The 17,886-nt window shown below is 38.9% G+C and overlaps 1 protein-coding gene across 1 annotated transcript; it reads left to right on the top strand.

The window, feature by feature from the left end:
* Positions 1–897: 897 nt before the first annotated feature.
* Positions 898–13,727, top strand: LOC137999753 (microphthalmia-associated transcription factor-like). The gene is made up of 11 exons (XM_068845647.1): positions 898–1,137; positions 3,520–3,766; positions 4,783–5,034; positions 5,347–5,375; positions 5,891–5,951; positions 7,320–7,382; positions 8,503–8,560; positions 9,251–9,310; positions 9,784–9,856; positions 10,369–10,516; positions 12,248–13,727. The coding sequence occupies exons 1-11, from the start codon at positions 1,022–1,024 to the stop codon at positions 12,518–12,520; spliced, it is 1,380 nt and encodes a 459-aa protein (XP_068701748.1). The 5' UTR covers positions 898–1,021; the 3' UTR covers positions 12,521–13,727.
* The last annotated feature ends 4,159 nt before the right edge of the window (positions 13,728–17,886 follow it).

Raw genomic sequence — 17,886 nt, forward strand, 5'->3', positions numbered from 1 at the left:
TTTCATGTTCTTAATAGCGTACTATTTTATACTTCCGTCGTCGAAAAGACATTGGCCCCAATTCGAGTGCTCAGTGAAAATCCCTCTATAAATTGAAGATATCTTTAAGAATAATTTCCTTTTAAACCTTAATCTTTTCTTCTCTTACAATTGCAATTCTCTGTTTCGAAGACTACTTCTTCAAAGAAGAGAGATCAGTTTGAAATAGCTTTGGATCGGGGCCAGTTTTGTGAGCGGCGATGTTGGATGTCAGCTCACTGTTGAACAAACTCACCTCATATATTGTTGCTTTTCTTTGGTCGTCTAATGATCAAAGCAAATCAGAAAAGCAGCTTAAGTCGCAAAGTAACATACGTCAAGGGGCCAGCGTTGTGCTGAATCAATTTGCGGGGAGTAAAAGTTTCAAAAGTGGGTGTCACTTGCTTGTTCGTTTGTGAACAATTTTGATTTTCTCAAGGACCGACATTTCAGGTTAATCCTTTGTGAGATATGATCTTTATTTCCCGTCCACTTTTATGTTTTTGTGCATTTCATAAGTCGACAAATTTAAGGAATGATTTACCCAGCCGAACAAAATTTATCAATCTATGAACATATGGAAAATTCTGACATTTACAGGTAGTCCTTTATACGACACAAGTTCGTCCATACGATATCTAAGCAAGGATTCATTTACTCAGGTAAATCCATTCAAGAACGATGTTTTTGTTCCTCCATAAAAGGGCAATTGGCTCTCGAGTTTATTTTCTTTCTTCCATAGAAGGCTATGGGAGAGTAGGAGGACAACCTCTTCAATGACGTATCTTATTTCCCGAAAACCAATCGCCTCCTTGTTGACGTAATTCTCTATTTTTCAACACCACGTGGTCTCCCTTGGCCAATGAGAACCGAGCGTTCCAAACCAATATGGAAGACTGACCTTTAAGGATGAAATTCGCGAAGGAAGAGAGAGCATAGCGTTTCTTCGATCCGTTGGTGACGAAACCTCAGCTTTCTCTATTCTTTCAAACAAGGCTTTCAAATGAGTGAATCTGGAATAGATCTCGACTTTGATCTTCTTAGTCCAGACGGCTACGATTCGCAAGACGAAGGAGATATATTTTACACGTTGAAGTCAAGGTCTTTGGATCGACCGAGGTAAGTTGAGTTTGGATAGGATAAACATGCAATTCAATGGTTTCCTTTCCAGAAATAATCTCTCTTTTGGGGGAGGGAGGCAATCCTCCATACAATTAAGTCTAACGGGCTTGCGTAGATGTACCCTTAACAGCTGAATCTTTGCTGCAGCGAAGCCACCATTTGCTCGCCATTTGAAGAGTCTGTCAAGTGGGACGACTAAATTTATAGGTATGCTTATGCATCCGGAAAGTGTTAAGTTCTGGATGTTATCAAAAAGTGACGATCGTACAATGTACAAGTCAAAACCATTTTGGCGTAAATGCGCATACTACCTTGCGCCAGTATGTGCAAAAAAGCTACAGTTCATCTCTAGCGTTTTGGGGGCGATCCTTTTGGTCACCCTATACTTAAAAGTATTTTCCACCTACGTCAGATATCTGTTTGGATTTCATTTGAACTTGTCTGGGCGAACTGTTTTTGGAGAAAACATGTCACAGTTTGCGTGTGCAAGGTTGTTTTTTCGTTTTCAGTATACAGTATCGAAATGTCAACCTGTTTAAAGTTTTCAGCGACGCGTCTTCGTTCATGAAAGTTGCATCATTTTCAGGCATATTTCTACGTTAGTAAGTTTCAATGTCATCAAAATAATTATTCTTGTGATCGTAGCTTTTTATCCTAATCATTAGTTTGATCCCCAATTTTTCTACGTTTTAAGGTCACAGTGAAATTCTTCTCGAAGCTTAATTATTAAGCTTGTTCGGTTATTTAAAAAAAATAAAGTTTCAGGTAAGCTCACGTGTTTCTTAACACAATCTTGCTTGTATTAAGTTTCAAGGCATCGTAAAAACCCGAATTTTGGAAATGGTGTGGGTTTACAAATATTTTTCAAACATGTTTATTCCACGATATAAAGCGAGGAGATATACGCGAAGTGCTCCCAGAGTGAATTTCACGACAGCAGGAAGGGATTTTTCCCTATTTCGATTTCAGTTTCCAGTGGATTTTCAGCCTTTTGACGAAAACGTTATCGCTATGTTTTGGTTCTGGCTTGGTCTCCAGGAACCTGTCGAATATTAATTAGCCGATGTCACTCGCGATCCAGCTGATGAAGAAATTTCGTTGTGCATTGAAGGTTGAACTTTCTCCATCGGTTTTGCATCTCGTATTCATTCATTTTTTAAGTACGACAAGCATTTACATGTAGTTGATTTCCTAAAGGTGGATAATAATATAAAATCAAGGAGGAGCTGTTTGAGTCTTTTGAAATCAGTAATAATTATTAATATGTTTAGTGTAATAACACTTTGAGTTGTTGATGGGGTTACTATATCATAAGGGTGGTAAAGAAAACTGTTTGAAGTGTGATAAAATTTTCCTTCCCAGTTAATGAATTTGTTTCAGTTTATTATGTTTAACGTTAGAGTGGCAGAAATTGTTGTTTACAAGGTTTCTCCAAAAGTCATCCTCATTCAACTATTTCTTAAGTCTATTGTTATTCTACAAACTTGAACTATTGCAGTTTTAATTTGGCACTAGAAAGTCCAAAAACCTAAATGCTAAATAAAATAATGAAGTGCACATGTAAGGTGAATGAAAGTTGAATACAGTTGAAGAAATCTTGAAAGGCAGGAAAAATATCACTATATCAGTACATTTTCAATCAAATAACCTATGGGATTAAAAAAAGAAATCCCTTTTGTGCCATTTGATGTGCCAGGATAGACAGTCAAATAGAGATGTACGATTGACATGAAGCAGTGTTAATCTTGATTATCATAAATTTAATAATGACATGGGCATGTCCTTGAATGGAAATCACCAGGAAATAGAGCCATCTCTGTGCTCCCTCTGTACTGTATCTGATTACTTTTCCTTGGCATTTGTGATTCACTTTAAGAATATCATAATATTTTTCTTTTTGTGTTAGTATGTTTCATTTCCTGTTAATTTATCATTTAGAGGTGTGTCATTTCGTCATGCCTTTGAATTCCCTTATTTGGAACATGTCAGACTTGCGTTACATTACAGGAAGTGGTCTCAAGTGAATAACACTCTTGCTGTGCATGTTCAGTGCGTGATTTGAGTAACCTTTAGACCTAGGCCTGGTTTATTCAATTACTATTTTTAACTGTCTACCTAAGAGATTGTTAAACGTGTCCACATGTTTCATTTCATATCCTATAATACAATAACAAATTCAGGTGACTTGCAGCAAGCCATTGCATTCAGGCAAGCCACTCATCCTTTCCTAAGCAGCAACAGTGTATTTCCTGTGCAACAATAACACACTGAAGCTACCATGCCTACAGATTTTGCTCTTCCAACGTATTCTAGTTATTTTGACCATATTAAGCATCCGCTCAAATGGATCTTAACTTACTCCAATTCTTGCAAACCCAGCCCAGATCCACCGGTGCTTCGCTCGTTTGTAGACCGAGGAGAGCCCATCAAGAAAATGTCGACTCCAATAACAAGGACAAATTTCAAGCAGCAGCTCCAACGACAGCAGCTTGAGCAACAGGAGCTGCAGTTGTATCAGGCACAGCAGCAGGGCCTGAAAGAACTACCTCAGTCTCAAGGCATAGCTGTCCCAAGAACTTCGTCTCCAACCACTGTTCCTCCAGACATTCCATCAAGCGTACTTCAGGTATTACAGTTTATTTTGCAATTTACTTTAATTTTTTTATTGTTTTCATCTTTGCAAACTGTGTCTGCTACTGTCCAAAGCTACAAGAAGATCAATATTCTTGTGTTGTTGAAACTGATGCTTTTAGTAAATTACATAAATCATGTGATTTTGACCAATTTAAGGCTGAAGAAAATAACAAGGGGAGTTAAACGAAAACAAATTTCCTTGATTTAGCTGTTTTGTTTGTGGTTAATTTGCAAATGCTTCAACCATTGATTTAAGAATTTCAGCATCTGACACAACACGCCAACATACTGTAAATAGGAAAACAATATTATTATTTGTTTCCATGGTTCTTGTGATACTAATGAGTGCACATTAAAAGGAATGGTATGCTTTGACCAAATAAAGCCATTGTAGAAGAGAGTGAAAACGTCTTTGAATGTCCTTTCAACATTCTTTGCTATTAGTCTTTATTATGTAACTTTCAAGGGATTTAATATACATGTGGCTGAAAATGCTATGTGCCCAAGCAAATTAAGAAGGATTTGGTTTCATGTGTGATAGGAAAAGATCATGAAAAAAAAATATATTTCCGACAACGTGCCTCCCTTGGAAAGTCCAAAGTGTGGGAGTGATATCTTGTCCTTATTAATATTCTAGTGGAAAGGTAGCTAAGGGGCTTGACCTTTTTGCTCTTTAAGGTATCTGTTACCATGAAGTTTAGGTTACAGAAAGTGATCTCGTTTTCCTTGTTTGGTCAAATGAGTAGAGCTGTAGGAAAATTGATCTTCTGGGATGGGAGAACTTTACCTATATATTTTGAGCCTGTCGCTTGGAAAGTCAGAGATCGGAGAGCCAACAAAAATTAAGTTAGTGCCGAAGAATTTAGAACAGTATTATTTAATTGAGTTCCCAATTCTTCCAAAGGATTATTCATCAGAATAACAATGGTAGGCCACTGGGGATTTCTTGTCATGAAACATCTTTGATTAATTCCTGTGTTGAGGAGATGTGATATCCTTGTTTCTTAGGTGAAAACACAACTAGAAAATCCCACTCGCTACTTCATTGCACAAAAACAAAAAAGGCAACTGAAGGAGTACCTCAAAACGCAAGGATCGCCTACAGCGGGAGACTTGGTGACTGTTGTTAGCAGTGCAAGTCAACCTACATTAAATGCCATCAATCAACAAGCGGTGGCAGCTTTGGCATCTGGTCATCTGATTAGGCAACCTGAGAGCCCCATGGCTGTCATGAGTCCTGAAGGAAATAACACATCAGAGGTGAGTGCTTCATTTTATCAAATCACTTGCTAGGGATTAGTTTTTATGAGAAAGAGACATTGGGGTAATTTGATTGTCATTTCCTCCTCTTGTAAGTTAAAAGCATCAACAGGAAGTTTCATGTTAATATTTACGGTTTTAGAAGTGATGATTCTCTTTATTAATTATAGCAGAGTTTTTTAAAGTCCTTTTAACAGTTTTCTGATTTCAGTAATCAATAAGTGCCTTTTTCCTTTCAAGACATTCTTTCCTCCAGTTTAGAGATAATTCTGCCGTGTTTACTAATACAAGATTTTTTTTTTGCTTTTGAAGGTCGAGACTTTACTGGATGATATCATCAGGTGAGACTTTTAAAAGTTGTCCAATTTAGTGAGTTTTCTTTTACCCATGGAAAGAGTGTTTGATTTCTTTTTTTTGTTTTTTCATAATTGAAGTTTGGCAATTGAGATAAAAAAGATAAAATCATTTTTTTCCCTTGACCGCAAAAAATGTTGTCTTAAACTATCAGAAGATAGAGAAAGAAACCGGTGAATTGACAAAATCAAATGTACTTTTTGCATTGGAAGTGAAGGATTTTAGTGTTTCCTGAACAATGCAACCTTTGGGGGTCAAATAGTTTAAGTTGAAGTAACACAATTTCCTTCTCTGTGTTGGCATTAAAAAAATGTAAACATGGAGTATGCTGTGACCACAGTCATCAAGCAGTCAGATGACGTTGTAACACGATCTATGGTAGTCATGGCAAAATCATATGATGACTTCTTGTAGTACTTTTGAAGGTGAACCATAGGCCTTTTGTTCACTTTTGTCAAACTTCTCTGTGGTGTAATCGGATGTTTCTGTTATCTCTTTCCAGCCTTGAATCAAATCCAGTTGATGATAGCCTTCCTTGGGATGCCTCTCTGACTCTTGGCTCGGTAAGTGGCCTGCTCTTGCAACTGTTTTCCCCGTGTCTTTCAAGATACATGTAGTAAGCTGTCCATATTCGGAAACCAGGTCTTAAACTGACCAGATAACTCACAAGATTGTTAAAGCAAGTGGGACATAAGACATACTCTAAACAAGATTCTTGTGTTTTTTTTTTTTTTTCAGAAATAATAATAATAATAATAATAATGACAATAAAATAATAATAATAATAATAGTTATTATTATTATTATTATAAAATGTGTTGAAATGATTTGTTTCAAAAGCCTGAGTTGGGATTATTTTTATCAAACAAATCACTTATGTTTGGCACCATTTAGTTCTTTCCAATTTTGTGAAAGAACTATTGTCGGCCTTGGGAAGGCCAAATCCAGTATGTAGACTAGAACCACTGTTGCTGCTGATAGCATCTACTAGGTTACCGTCAGTTTTGTTCAAAATCTTCTCAACCACTTATGTACAGTGTACATGTGTGTAGATATATATTATGAAAACAGTGTCAAGCAGTTAATTTGTAAACATTCAAACCAAATCTCGTATTTATTTCAATGGTTGCGTTTTTGTTACACTGAGGATAAGTTTTCTCATGGGACACAAAATGACACAATGCCATGGAAACTGGGTTAAAGACTTTAAACATCTGTTTAAGCACAGGTGTTTTTTATTGGAATACTGCTTTGATGACACATTTCGTTGACAAAAAGTGTGTAGGAGGAAGCATGGTTTCTTGATTTGATATTTCTACTTTTGAAGAGAATTATTCTTTTGTGAGCCTCTTTCACCCTTAAATCATTTGCCTTCTGTAGAACAGTCACTTGTAGAGGTTCCATGTAAAAGAAAAACACTGGTGTTTTGACACCTTTAGACCATATCTTTGCCTTAAATAAAGAAAATAGCCCTACTAGCATGCTGGATTTTGAAACAAAAATACCTTGCAAAAAAGGAAGTGTAAAGAAAAGATATTTGCATTTAACCTCCTTTTTGTGAGTCTGAAGGAAATAATACATCCTTAATTTCTTGAAAGGAAGTTTCTAATCTAACCTTAAAAGTTGTAGACATTAAACTTTAGATGTCATTGCACATGCTACGAGCATGATTGCACTTCCTCCCATTGTCCTGTGATTTCACTTGACACTGTACAATGCAAATAACTTGTCAGCCAATGCATGTTGTAAGGTCGGCAAGAAGGCCTTGGCAACTGGTTGCGCATGAAATACTGCTCACTTTGACCAGTCGTGCCGAACCAGTTTTTAAATCCCAAATAATGGGCATGAAAGTGAAAAGGGGCACTGGCAGTATTTAAATGATGTGCCTTGTCTTGTCCCGGTCTGTCTGATCAATGGTCATTTCCTTGTAGGTTCCACCTGTTACCACTAGCAACATGTTTGATTTGTACAATGGTCTGGGCATGGCACCTTTGGTAGGTAAAATATATCGTGTGCATTTAACTCAACTAAGGTTCATTTTTCTACAGTACATGGTTAAGCTTGTGTCATTCCTTATTAAAATGCACATAAGTCTACATGTAGCTTTTTTACTTATCAGCATGGAAGAGGTGAAAACTCAAATTGTCTCACAAAATCATGTGAAGATCATGAATAACAAAATGAAGTCATACGTCTTGAAGAGAGGTTAAAAATGCATTGCTGCAATATAGATTTGGTGCCAAACAGGCTTGATCACAACTTTTGATTTTGTGCCCTCAGGGAAATTAATTGCTCGTGAAAATAAAAAGTTTACAAATACTCTGCTATCTGAAGAGAGTCAACTCTACTTCACATTGATCATGTAGTGTTTGAATTAATGTTGTTCAGAGAACGAGAATTCAAACACAAAATGGAATTCTCAGTGTGGTTTTTTTAATGAAGTTCTCATGATTGATGTTGTTCACAGAGCAAGAATTCAAATACAAAATGAAATGCTCAGTGCCGTTTTTTGAATGAATGTGGTGTTTTTGATGAAGTGCTCGTGATAAGCTGTTTCTGAGTTGCATCGAGGAGCCCTCAATGAAAGCAAACATCTTTTTGAGTTTTCATTCTCGTTATCAAATTGCATCGAGGCTGGCTTCAACAAAGACACTACCAGACTACAGTTTAAAATGTGTTTCATTAAAGAAGGGTTGTTGATCAAGGCAGTAGTGATTGCACTCACCACTCACCAGTGTGATTCAGACCTTGGTTGTTAAAGGGGATTAGGCAGATGGTTCTTTCCTTGGGATAAAATTAATCTCTTCTCAGCTGCTATCAAAACCAATTGAGTTACACATTTAATGGCGATAGTTATATCCAGTGGGTAGCGCTATTTTCCTTTCAGACAACTTGGGTACATGTAAGGTGCAATCCTTAGGTGTAAATCCATGTTGTTGATCAAATCTGCCGTTGGTCTTTATTCAAATCCATGAGGATTTATCCCCCACAGTTCCTGTATCCCCCTTCATCTATACAAATCAACATGTCCAAAATGGGTTCCACTGACATTTCCCACTAAATCGTTGGTTTTAAATTATATGAGAATATTAATTTTTTGGTTCTCTTTTGCAGCTTCATGCCACTGCGCCCTCCTCCAGTTGTCCTGCTGTCATTAAACAAGAACCACAAGGTCGGTGGAATGATGTCGTTATCTCTGATATTTAAATGTCAGTTAGGTCCCTGAAATGAGTGCAACTCAATAGGGCATCTAAGGGCAACCAAACCTGACATATCGACAATCATAGACAAAAGTAGTTGGGAAGGTTGTGTAAATGAACCACGCAAAAGCTGTATTTCAATCCGCCTCTGTTAAAGCGCAAAAGAAACAGTTTCACCTTCTCTTATATAGCCCCCCTCCCCCCTATTCAATGTTGGAAGGTAACACAACAATTTCCCACTAAAACCATTCAGTTCTGTACAACATTGAATGAGGGTGGAGGGGAGAAAAGCAATGAAGACATCTGAAGTGCTAACCTTCCCAATGGTTTTGTCTATGATTGTAGCATAAAATAATTATATACCTTTGAAACAAATTTCATTTAATAAATTTAGTTTAATTGAAACCAGTTTTTAAACAAGTTTCTTGTCTTCGCGACAAACTTGTTTCAAAACTGGTTTCAATTTCCACCTTTCAGAAGAAATTTTCTCAGTCGGAAAGACAAAAAGAAAACTTCCTAGCCTCTGGATTTCATAATTTTTTAAGAGGCATACCTTTCTGCTGTGCCCCCCCCCCCCCTCCCCCTCCCCCTCCCAACACATTCATCTGTGCTGATGAAGAGTTCTTTCTGCAATATCAATGAAATCTGCCTTTGACCTTCAGATTTAATGTTGGAGCAACATTACACCAAAGACCGACAGAAGAAAGATAACCACAATATGAGTAAGTAGAATGATAAGTGGGATTATTTTTCAGTTATCATATAGGAAATCACACACTGAGCACTGCCTAGGAAAGTTCTGTCCAGTAGCTTTCATTTGAATGCTCACATTTGAGGGTTTTTTGAATAAGGAAAACATTTGTCTAGAAAATGAAACAGCATTGCGGCTTTCTTTTCATTTGACACACTTTATGGTTTCATCCGACCAGAAACGTAAACACCACCTTGTACAGTACAAGACGAATGTTTTCGCTTTGGGATTTCGTCCACAGACGCTTAAGTTACTGCCATCTTTTACAGCCAAAGAGCTGCCTAGAAGCTGTCCATTTTGATGTTCACACTTAAAAGATTTCATTCACAATGTCAGATTTGTTACCACATTGTACAACTTAAGTTAGCGGCATTGCGGAAAAGTGCACATCGGATGGGAATGCGTTCAAGACCATAGTAATTAATTTCCTTTTACTCTTCATAGTTGAAAGACGAAGAAGATTTAACATCAATGACAGAATCAAGGAATTAGGAACACTTCTGCCGCGTCAAGATTCGTAAGTCGCCTGCCTTTGTACCCTGCTGGATAGACCCTTCTCCAAAATGGCGGCCGAAAATTCAAATAAGTTAAAATTAAAAAGTAATACCAGAAATAGAAAGAGAACCTTTACTTCAGTGACCCTGCAAAGTTTCGGCATATCAGGTGTAATATCAGCTGAGGAAATGCAAGTTGAAAAATGAAAAATTTACAGACGTTTCTATGAGTGGGGGTATGACGTATACCGCCAGTCATACAAAAGTCTGGTAATTTGTCAAATTTCAACTTACATTTTCTCAGCTGTTATAACACCTAATACGCTGAAACTTTGCAGGGTTACTAAAGTAAAGGTGCTCTTTCTATTTCTGGTATCAGTTTTTCATTCAGTTCAATTTTAACTCATTCAAATCCGTTGCCGCCATGTTGGAGAAGGGTCTATTACATTCAGTTCGGTTTTCATTTTTCAGTGCTTTTCTATCGCTCAACAACTTGCAAAGTGTCTGATATTGTGGTTATACTTGTTTTATTTAGAGACGTGCGTCAAAACAAGGGAACAATATTAAAGGCCTCCGTAGATTATATAAGAAAGTTGAAGCGGGAACAAGAACGTATCAAGCAAATTGAAGACGACAAAAGAAACACAGAGGAACTCAACCGAAGACTTTTACTGCGAGTTCAGGTTAGTTTGGTCGATGCAGCCATATTGTTGGAATCGCTCTTCTTAAAGGGGCTAGGTCATACTATTTTAGGTAATTTCGTTTAATTTTGTTAATTATGAGCTCTAAACGTCAAACTGGCAGAGCAAGAGTCTTTCATTTGCAAAATCACGGCAACATAACAACTGAGAATGATTTTCAAGCTTTGTAAATGACATTTTGATATAGACTGATATAAATTTGAAAAAAGGTGGGCCGACGTTTTTCAAATTTACCCAAATTCAATCCATTTCAATCCTCTCCAGTTTTGTCCATCCATGTCCCTTCTTTGCTTCCCTGTGTTTTGTTAGAGTTTTTCTATAGTTTTGAACAGTTATTTTGATATTTTAGTTAATTCTATGACCATTCGATCAGTGCTGAAAATGCCTAAAATAGCGTGAACTAGCCCCTTTAAGAGCGGGATTCAATTTAATACTCATTACAAGTATACGAGCAGGGATGATGCAGCGTTGGAGGTTCACCTCCGACCAATGTGGGCCGGTTTCGTTCCCAGACTTGGCGTCAAATGTGACTTGAGTTTGTCGGTTCTCTACACTGCCCCGAGAGGTTTTTCTCCGCGGGGTAGTCCGGTTTTCCCCAACATTTGATTTGATGGAGCGGTTTTCAAATGAGTGTCGTAAAACCATAACCAAAGTAATTACTTTGGCCAATCAAAAAGGACGGAGACAATCCAGTAAACCAATCAAAACTCGAAGTAATTACACGTAGCCGACACAAAGCGCGGGAAAATGTGCACGCGCGAGCCACGAATGGTTTTGGTTTCACTTCTGGCTCCAGTTGTTCGAAGGGTGGATAGCCGGGTATCCACAGACTAAATCACTATCCACTGGATAACTCAATTGCTTTCGCTAGTGGTTATCCGCTAGATAGTGATTTATCCGCTGGGTGGCGCTATCCAACTTTTGAACAACTGAGGCCTGATTGGTTGAAAAAGTGGCGCGAGAACTTTGAACCAATCACCGAGTGAAGTAGATGCGAAACCAAAGTAATTCGTTAATTACTTTCGACACTCAATTGTAAACCGCTCTAAAGTTCATTATTATTATAGAGAGATTTTAGCATCGTGTTTGTACGTGAAACGGCAGACGTCGGCTTCCCGTTTCACGTACTGTTGTGGACTCGTTGTTTGTAGAAAAAGACGCCTTATAAAATGAAAATCCTTACCTGTCAAATTTTGCGAGTTTCGATGAAGCTGTTTTGCGAGTGAAGATAGTCAACGGGAGTTATGAAAAAAATTGCGGTAAGGAGGTAGTTGTGAACGCGCTATAACCATGAAACCTAATTTTTACTCGTTTGACTTACCGGAAATTGTTTTTGGGGTTATTTTTTTTCCACAAACAACTTGTTATGTGAAAGAAAAACCGAGAAGAAAATTCACGGCGCGGCAAACGCGAAATGCTCACTTTCACATAGAAATGGCAAGCGGCAACCGGCAAACGTAGAAAATGGCGGGAAAATGATGGTCACGTGATCACTTTTGCCGTTCGCGTTTCACGAGAACGTGATGCTAAATCTTCCAGGCGCCAAGCGAGGGAAAACGCAAGTGGGCAAGTCAGCATTGGCTTTGCCTTTGCCTGTGATTGGCCAAGAATGGGGCGCGAAAAATTCCAGCCAATCATCGTTACCTTAGTATTGCCAGTCCGCAGAAACCACAGTTTTTGGCGCTAATATTGTAATCTTCATTTCAATCGTAGGAACTTGAGATGCATGCTCGCGCACATGGAATCCCAACCACACCCCTGACATCGGATACAACAACAGCTCTGTTATCTTCAATTCTCACAGCTAAATCGGCTACCAGCGAGTCGGTTAAAGTCAAACAGGAGCCCACACAGAGCAGCAGTCGGTGCTCCGCCGCAAAAACATCTAGCCAAGATAACCAAGAACCTATGGAAGACTATTCGCTACCATCGTCAAGCAATCCCAGTCCTCGCTCCCCCAACATGGACGACGAGATGACAGATTGAGCTAAAATACTTGCTTCCAATACTCGGTACACTTCACACGGAAGATGCTTGGACGGCCCCAGATGTGTGTTCATTTTGCGGAGTTGATAGTTTTGAGCCCGTAGGGTGAAGGGGCGCACGCTATTGGACGCTGGACTTTTTTGAAATAGTAAAAAGGTGAAGCAGTTGCATATAACAAGCTTATAAAAGCATTGCTTGAGGGATGAGAATATCTTCGTCCTCATCGTGTAGACGTAAAGAGCATTCCACGCGAAAACGCTTTATTGCAAGACGGTAGGAAAGTGGTTTTCTAGCGTGAGTTACGCTGTCGTGTCCCGGTCTGTTTGTGGTGTCTTCGTGCTATCAATATTCAGTGGTTACTAAGTGAATGTAACTCGATTTCCTCGAGTTTGCTGGAAGGGCTTCGTTTTCCCTAAATTGGACGGTGGAACATTGTATTTCCAAAGTAGTTTAGACTTTGACATATTTGGCCCTAATTTACCTCGCATGCAATCAAAATATTTAATTTTTCTTAGTTTAGCGTTATAAATTCGTCCGTGGTTTATGGTTGTGGTTATGATTCGTTTGAAAACGCGCGCGCTTCAACGTTATTCAGATAATCCAGTTTTTTGCTCCAAATGAGCACGAAGGGCGTTGAAATGAAGAGAGAGCGTGAAGCATTTGTTTTACGTTCGCGTAGGCGTCACACCTGCAGAGAAGGCATTTTAAAAAAAATGTATTGAAAGTAAAGAAATTTCTAAATGCTTCCGAAGTCGCCACGCGATGTTTTTTTTTTTCTCGGAATACATTCAATTGACTGGAATCACCAAATTCTCCAACACAATGGAGAAATGAAATGGTGCATCTTCTTGTGAATTCGAATTATCGGGAAAAAATGTTAGGAAATTTACAAATCAATCGTAATTTGTATTTATAAGACGGCAAGGGATTTTTATATCGGTGAATTAACTGACAAAGTCAAGGTTTGTTTTTTATCGAAAGGGGAGACAAAAAAAATAGATTCAGCTGTTTTAAGCTGAGTGACTTAAGAAATAATTTTAATTCACGAAAAAGAGTATTTTAAGAAACGTTTTATTGTTTCATTAGAAATTAAACCAGCATACGCTAAGTTTGTCTTCGTTTTGTTGGTTAATGTGTGACGTTAGCTTTTATTTAGGCATTCGTGATTTACTTGTCAACAAAATAAAACACTAGCAATTCAACTGTTTACTGTTTTTTGCCCTTGTTTCTGAAATTTTTGTTGCTGTTCGTTCTTTGGGCTTGATTTATCACGCATGTGTTGGCCACACCGGGTTTTGTTTTATTTTATTTTATTTTATTATTCAACTCCGAATTTTAGAAAACAAAGAAAATGTTGAATCGATGTTAAACGAACGTTTAAATGGACTTGATTTAACACGCTTTCAACATTTTTTAACCCTTTTAACAATGTTCGAGGACCTGTTCAAACCTACTCAACATTTGTCGCAAGCAATATCCCTTTTCGTGGTTAGTTAGCTCTGCCATCCAACTGAGCTATGGCGTCACTCAGTTGGGAGCATGCACCCAACAAGTAAGTGATTTCCGAGTTCATGACTGCCTCCTCTTCAAAGCGAGTCTAAGTGCGAAGATTTTGTGATGATAATTAGTTCTACTTTACATATGAATGAAAACTAATTTTCATAAGAAAAACTTCGCACGTAGACTCGCTTTGAACAACTCAATCTCGTTCCCTTGGTCGGCGGTCGGGAAAGAGAGACTCTGGTCGAATCCAAAAAAAGGCCATATTTGATTGGCTGTTGAAAAACCGTTTTATTTCCTGCCATTTTCATTTTTCAAATTTTAAACTCAAAAATCGTGATTTCTTTTGGATTTTTATCTATAAGAAGTTGAAGATGATCTAGAAATAAATCGTTTTACAACTTGCCAGTTCCGTAACGTTTTTGTTTTTGTAAATACAGCAATTGTAACTTGCGCGACAACAGATACTGAAATCTGTTTTGATTGATAAAATGTATCTCGTTAGTTTCTTACTTTCCGTAGTTTAAATGTCTCAAGTGTATCGGGAGATGTATTTATACTCATGTGTACTGTCTGGCGAGTGAAAAGTAAGCTCTTTCATGGCAAGGTGACCTCCAGTGTTTTTGTTGATTTCAAGTTGATTTCTAACGTCTCCCCTCACGCACGCGCAGTTATTCAACCGGAACCAGAGTTTTCTGGCTGGACAAGGGTAACGGAGGCTCTGGGAACGAGATTGACATGAACTCAGAAATGGCCTGTTGACCTGCGCACAACTGAGTAGCTTCGTTAGTTGGTGGAGCATTGCACCGGCATGGCGGCGTCGTCGTCAGCCTTGCGTAAGCTCTCCATTTTTGCAACGTAATACAACTCATCTCAGAAGCAGTTTTAGCAACTTCTCAATCGCAAAAAAGGCAAAATTCGGGCTCTGAAAGAATTTCGTTCTGGTAATTGTCGACAGAGTTCTGCTATCCCAGTCTCCTTATATCCCCCGGAAGTGAAAATTACGATTGGCCGCACGAAAGGTAGATCCGTATGGAATCTTTTAAATCTTTTTTTTATCTCAGAAAACCATGATGTTTCGCTTAAGTAAATAAATAAAAAAATTGTCACATATACTGCAATTGTCCAGATAAGTGTGAACATCAATTCTCTGAGAACCCTCACTTCAAATACACATTCGTATATTCGTAACGGTAACGAACGCGCGAATAGTTTGCATCTCCAAGTGACGTTTTCGTTAAAACGGAACGCTTTGAAATGCATTTTCACCCGGGCCTTTTTCGCGATTAGTATTGAACAAGGAAACTCGCAAACGTTTTGCATACATTTTCAGCAATGACAAGGATGCAAGCTCCCGGACTGCAGCCATACTAAAGCTACGGCAACACGAGCATGCAACATAAACGTCCAACTTGTCTTGTTAAACTAGTCGAAAGGCAATGCTGCGTAGAGGTCCTACTTTCTGCAACACGCTGCAGCAACTTGCATCACATGTTTTTTGTTGCGAGGCAGGTTGTGCGTGGGATGTAAAACGGGCAACATCTCTTTTCGACTAGTTTCGCAGCAATGTTACAAGACAAGTTTGACGTTTTTTGTAACGGAACTCCGCACGCCGAAGGCGCGCGCGCGGAGCATCATGGGTAAGAAAATATGGTAACTGGACCATACGACCGTACGACTGTCCACCGCTCCACGTATGCCAATGTGATCAAGGAAGCCATACTCCAACCCGTTTTGATATTGGACATCAATGTGGTCAATTGACACCTATCAAAACAAGGTTTCCGTTGACCAGTATGTGGTGATATGCCCATATCGTTTAGAGCTCATTGAAGTCAGCTGGTTTTTTTAAATTGACCGCTGACCAGGCACTGGGTTCCGATTAGATCGCAGGTTAACTTATTGTAAGAATAAACCCGTGAGCTCCGCTTTTAGGCTCGGCTAAGTCTACTATGATAGGCCATTCCGGAATTGCGCAGGGAACTCCACTGGTGCGAGTTTCATATTTGAGTCAATCCGTAAATTGACACAATCACATGAAAGATAACATTGAGATTGGCCATCTGTCCACGTTTGATGCTTTTAGGTCGAACAGAGACCAAGGTACGGACTCTAAAACATAGTTAAAAATCCATACAAACAAACAAACATCTCTAAACTCTTAAAATTCTTTCCAAATAGCAGGGGGAAAGGGCAGGATCTTCCAGTTATCCCAAATCTGAAAATTTTTTTAAGAGTTTAGGGATGGCCTATATATATTATTGAATGCGATCATAGAGCGGTTTTCAATTGAGTGTCGAAAGTAATTAGCGAATTGCTTTGGTTTTTTGATGACTTTACTTATCAATAAAGGGCAAAATTACTGAGCGCTGATTGGCTCAGAGAGAGGGTATTTTTTTCTTAATCGAGGGCACTTTTGGTAATCAAGAGAGGGCTTGATTACTTGATCATGATTGGTTAATTTTGCCCTTTATTGATAAACAAGTAATCGCATGAGTCCTCGTACTATTAAGGATTAATTGCACTTGTGTTTTGGAAATTTTCCAAAACACTCGTGCAATTAATCCTTAATAGTACTCGGCCTCATGTGATTACCTATAATAAGCGATTGGTTCAAAGTTCTCGCGCCACTTTTTCAACCAATCAGAAGTGAAACCAAAACCAATCGTGGCTCGTGCGTGCACATTTTCCAGCACTTTGTGTCGGCTATGTGTAATTATTTCGAGTTTTGATTGGTTTACTGGATTGTCTCCGTCCTTTTTGATTGGCCAAAGTAATTACTTTGGTTTTGGTTTTACGACACTCAATTAAAACTCAATGACACAGTTGGTTGGTAGCGGCCTTCTATGCGAGAGGTCCCGAGTTCGATTCCTAGTGACCTCACATCCTTGCTACGACTTCTTTTCATTCTGTGTAGCTTCAGATCGCTATAAATACCCTTAAAACGGAGCACTGATGAAAAGAGGAGGGTAAAATGAGCGCACCATCGGCTCCCTGGGAGAATACCCTTTAGAGGGTAAAGGAACCTCTGACGTTAAGTAAGGTGTATCTTTACCTTTATCGTCGCAGGGGTTAAGAAGAAACTTTATCAGTCGCAAAGACTGAGCCTGCAAAAATCCAGGCTTATAAGGGCCTGGAAGCCATGACCTTGCGATTGCTCTGAACTGGCTCCATCGTCTGTGGTATCAAGTGGTACAATGTACTTTTATTACCATGTAATCCTAGTAATCGAAATGGGAACCCACCGTGAGAAGAGAGAGAAACTCTAGAGTAAAATTGAACCCACGGGATGGATCTCCTACGCTGCACGAGGGTCTAAAATGGGGGCATAGCTTTCACGACTAAAGGTTAAAAAAATTGCGTTTTCACGGCTAATGGTTATTTTTTCCCATCACGGTTGACTTGCAGCAACTCCCAACATGCAGAAGTGTTGGCAGTTGTTTGCAAACGGACGCAACAACCCCCAACAATGTAAGGACGTGCAGTGTATTATGGGAAAGATTCGACCCTTAAGACTTTGTAAACTTACAAAATTTGGCTTCCATCTTGTTTTCAACATGTTAATGCCTCGCTGTCTCCATGAAGACCATCTATATTGCGCGTGCGTTGCCCCAACAATGTTGGAAGAGCTGTGCAAAAGGATCCAACATTGTTGCGCTACGCTTGGACGATCAAGGAACAAAACGAATATTGGGTGTTGTTGGCTCAAAAGCTTGACAAGTTTCAAACTTCGCGTGCAACAACTCCCAACAACACGCAACAGGGTTTGCAAAACGGACACAACATGTCAGACCCAACAATGCTGGGAGTTGTTGGCCAACAATGTTGCATCCGTTTACATGGGGCTAAGGGAACACCCTACAATG

This window comes from Montipora foliosa, chromosome 4 (assembly GCF_036669935.1).
Source record: "Montipora foliosa isolate CH-2021 chromosome 4, ASM3666993v2, whole genome shotgun sequence".
In the NCBI taxonomy this organism is placed as follows: domain Eukaryota; kingdom Metazoa; phylum Cnidaria; class Anthozoa; order Scleractinia; family Acroporidae; genus Montipora; species Montipora foliosa.

Bases quoted from the DNA above. Each gene is read 5' to 3' on its own strand.
- LOC137999753 (XM_068845647.1), top strand. From the start codon at position 1,022: ATGAGTGAATCTGGAATAGATCTCGACTTTGATCTTCTTAGTCCAGAC. The intron at 7,383-8,502 runs GTAGGTAAAATA...TCTCTTTTGCAG, and splicing joins GTCTGGGCATGGCACCTTTG to CTTCATGCCACTGCGCCCTC. The intron at 10,517-12,247 runs GTTAGTTTGGTC...TTTCAATCGTAG, and splicing joins GACTTTTACTGCGAGTTCAG to GAACTTGAGATGCATGCTCG.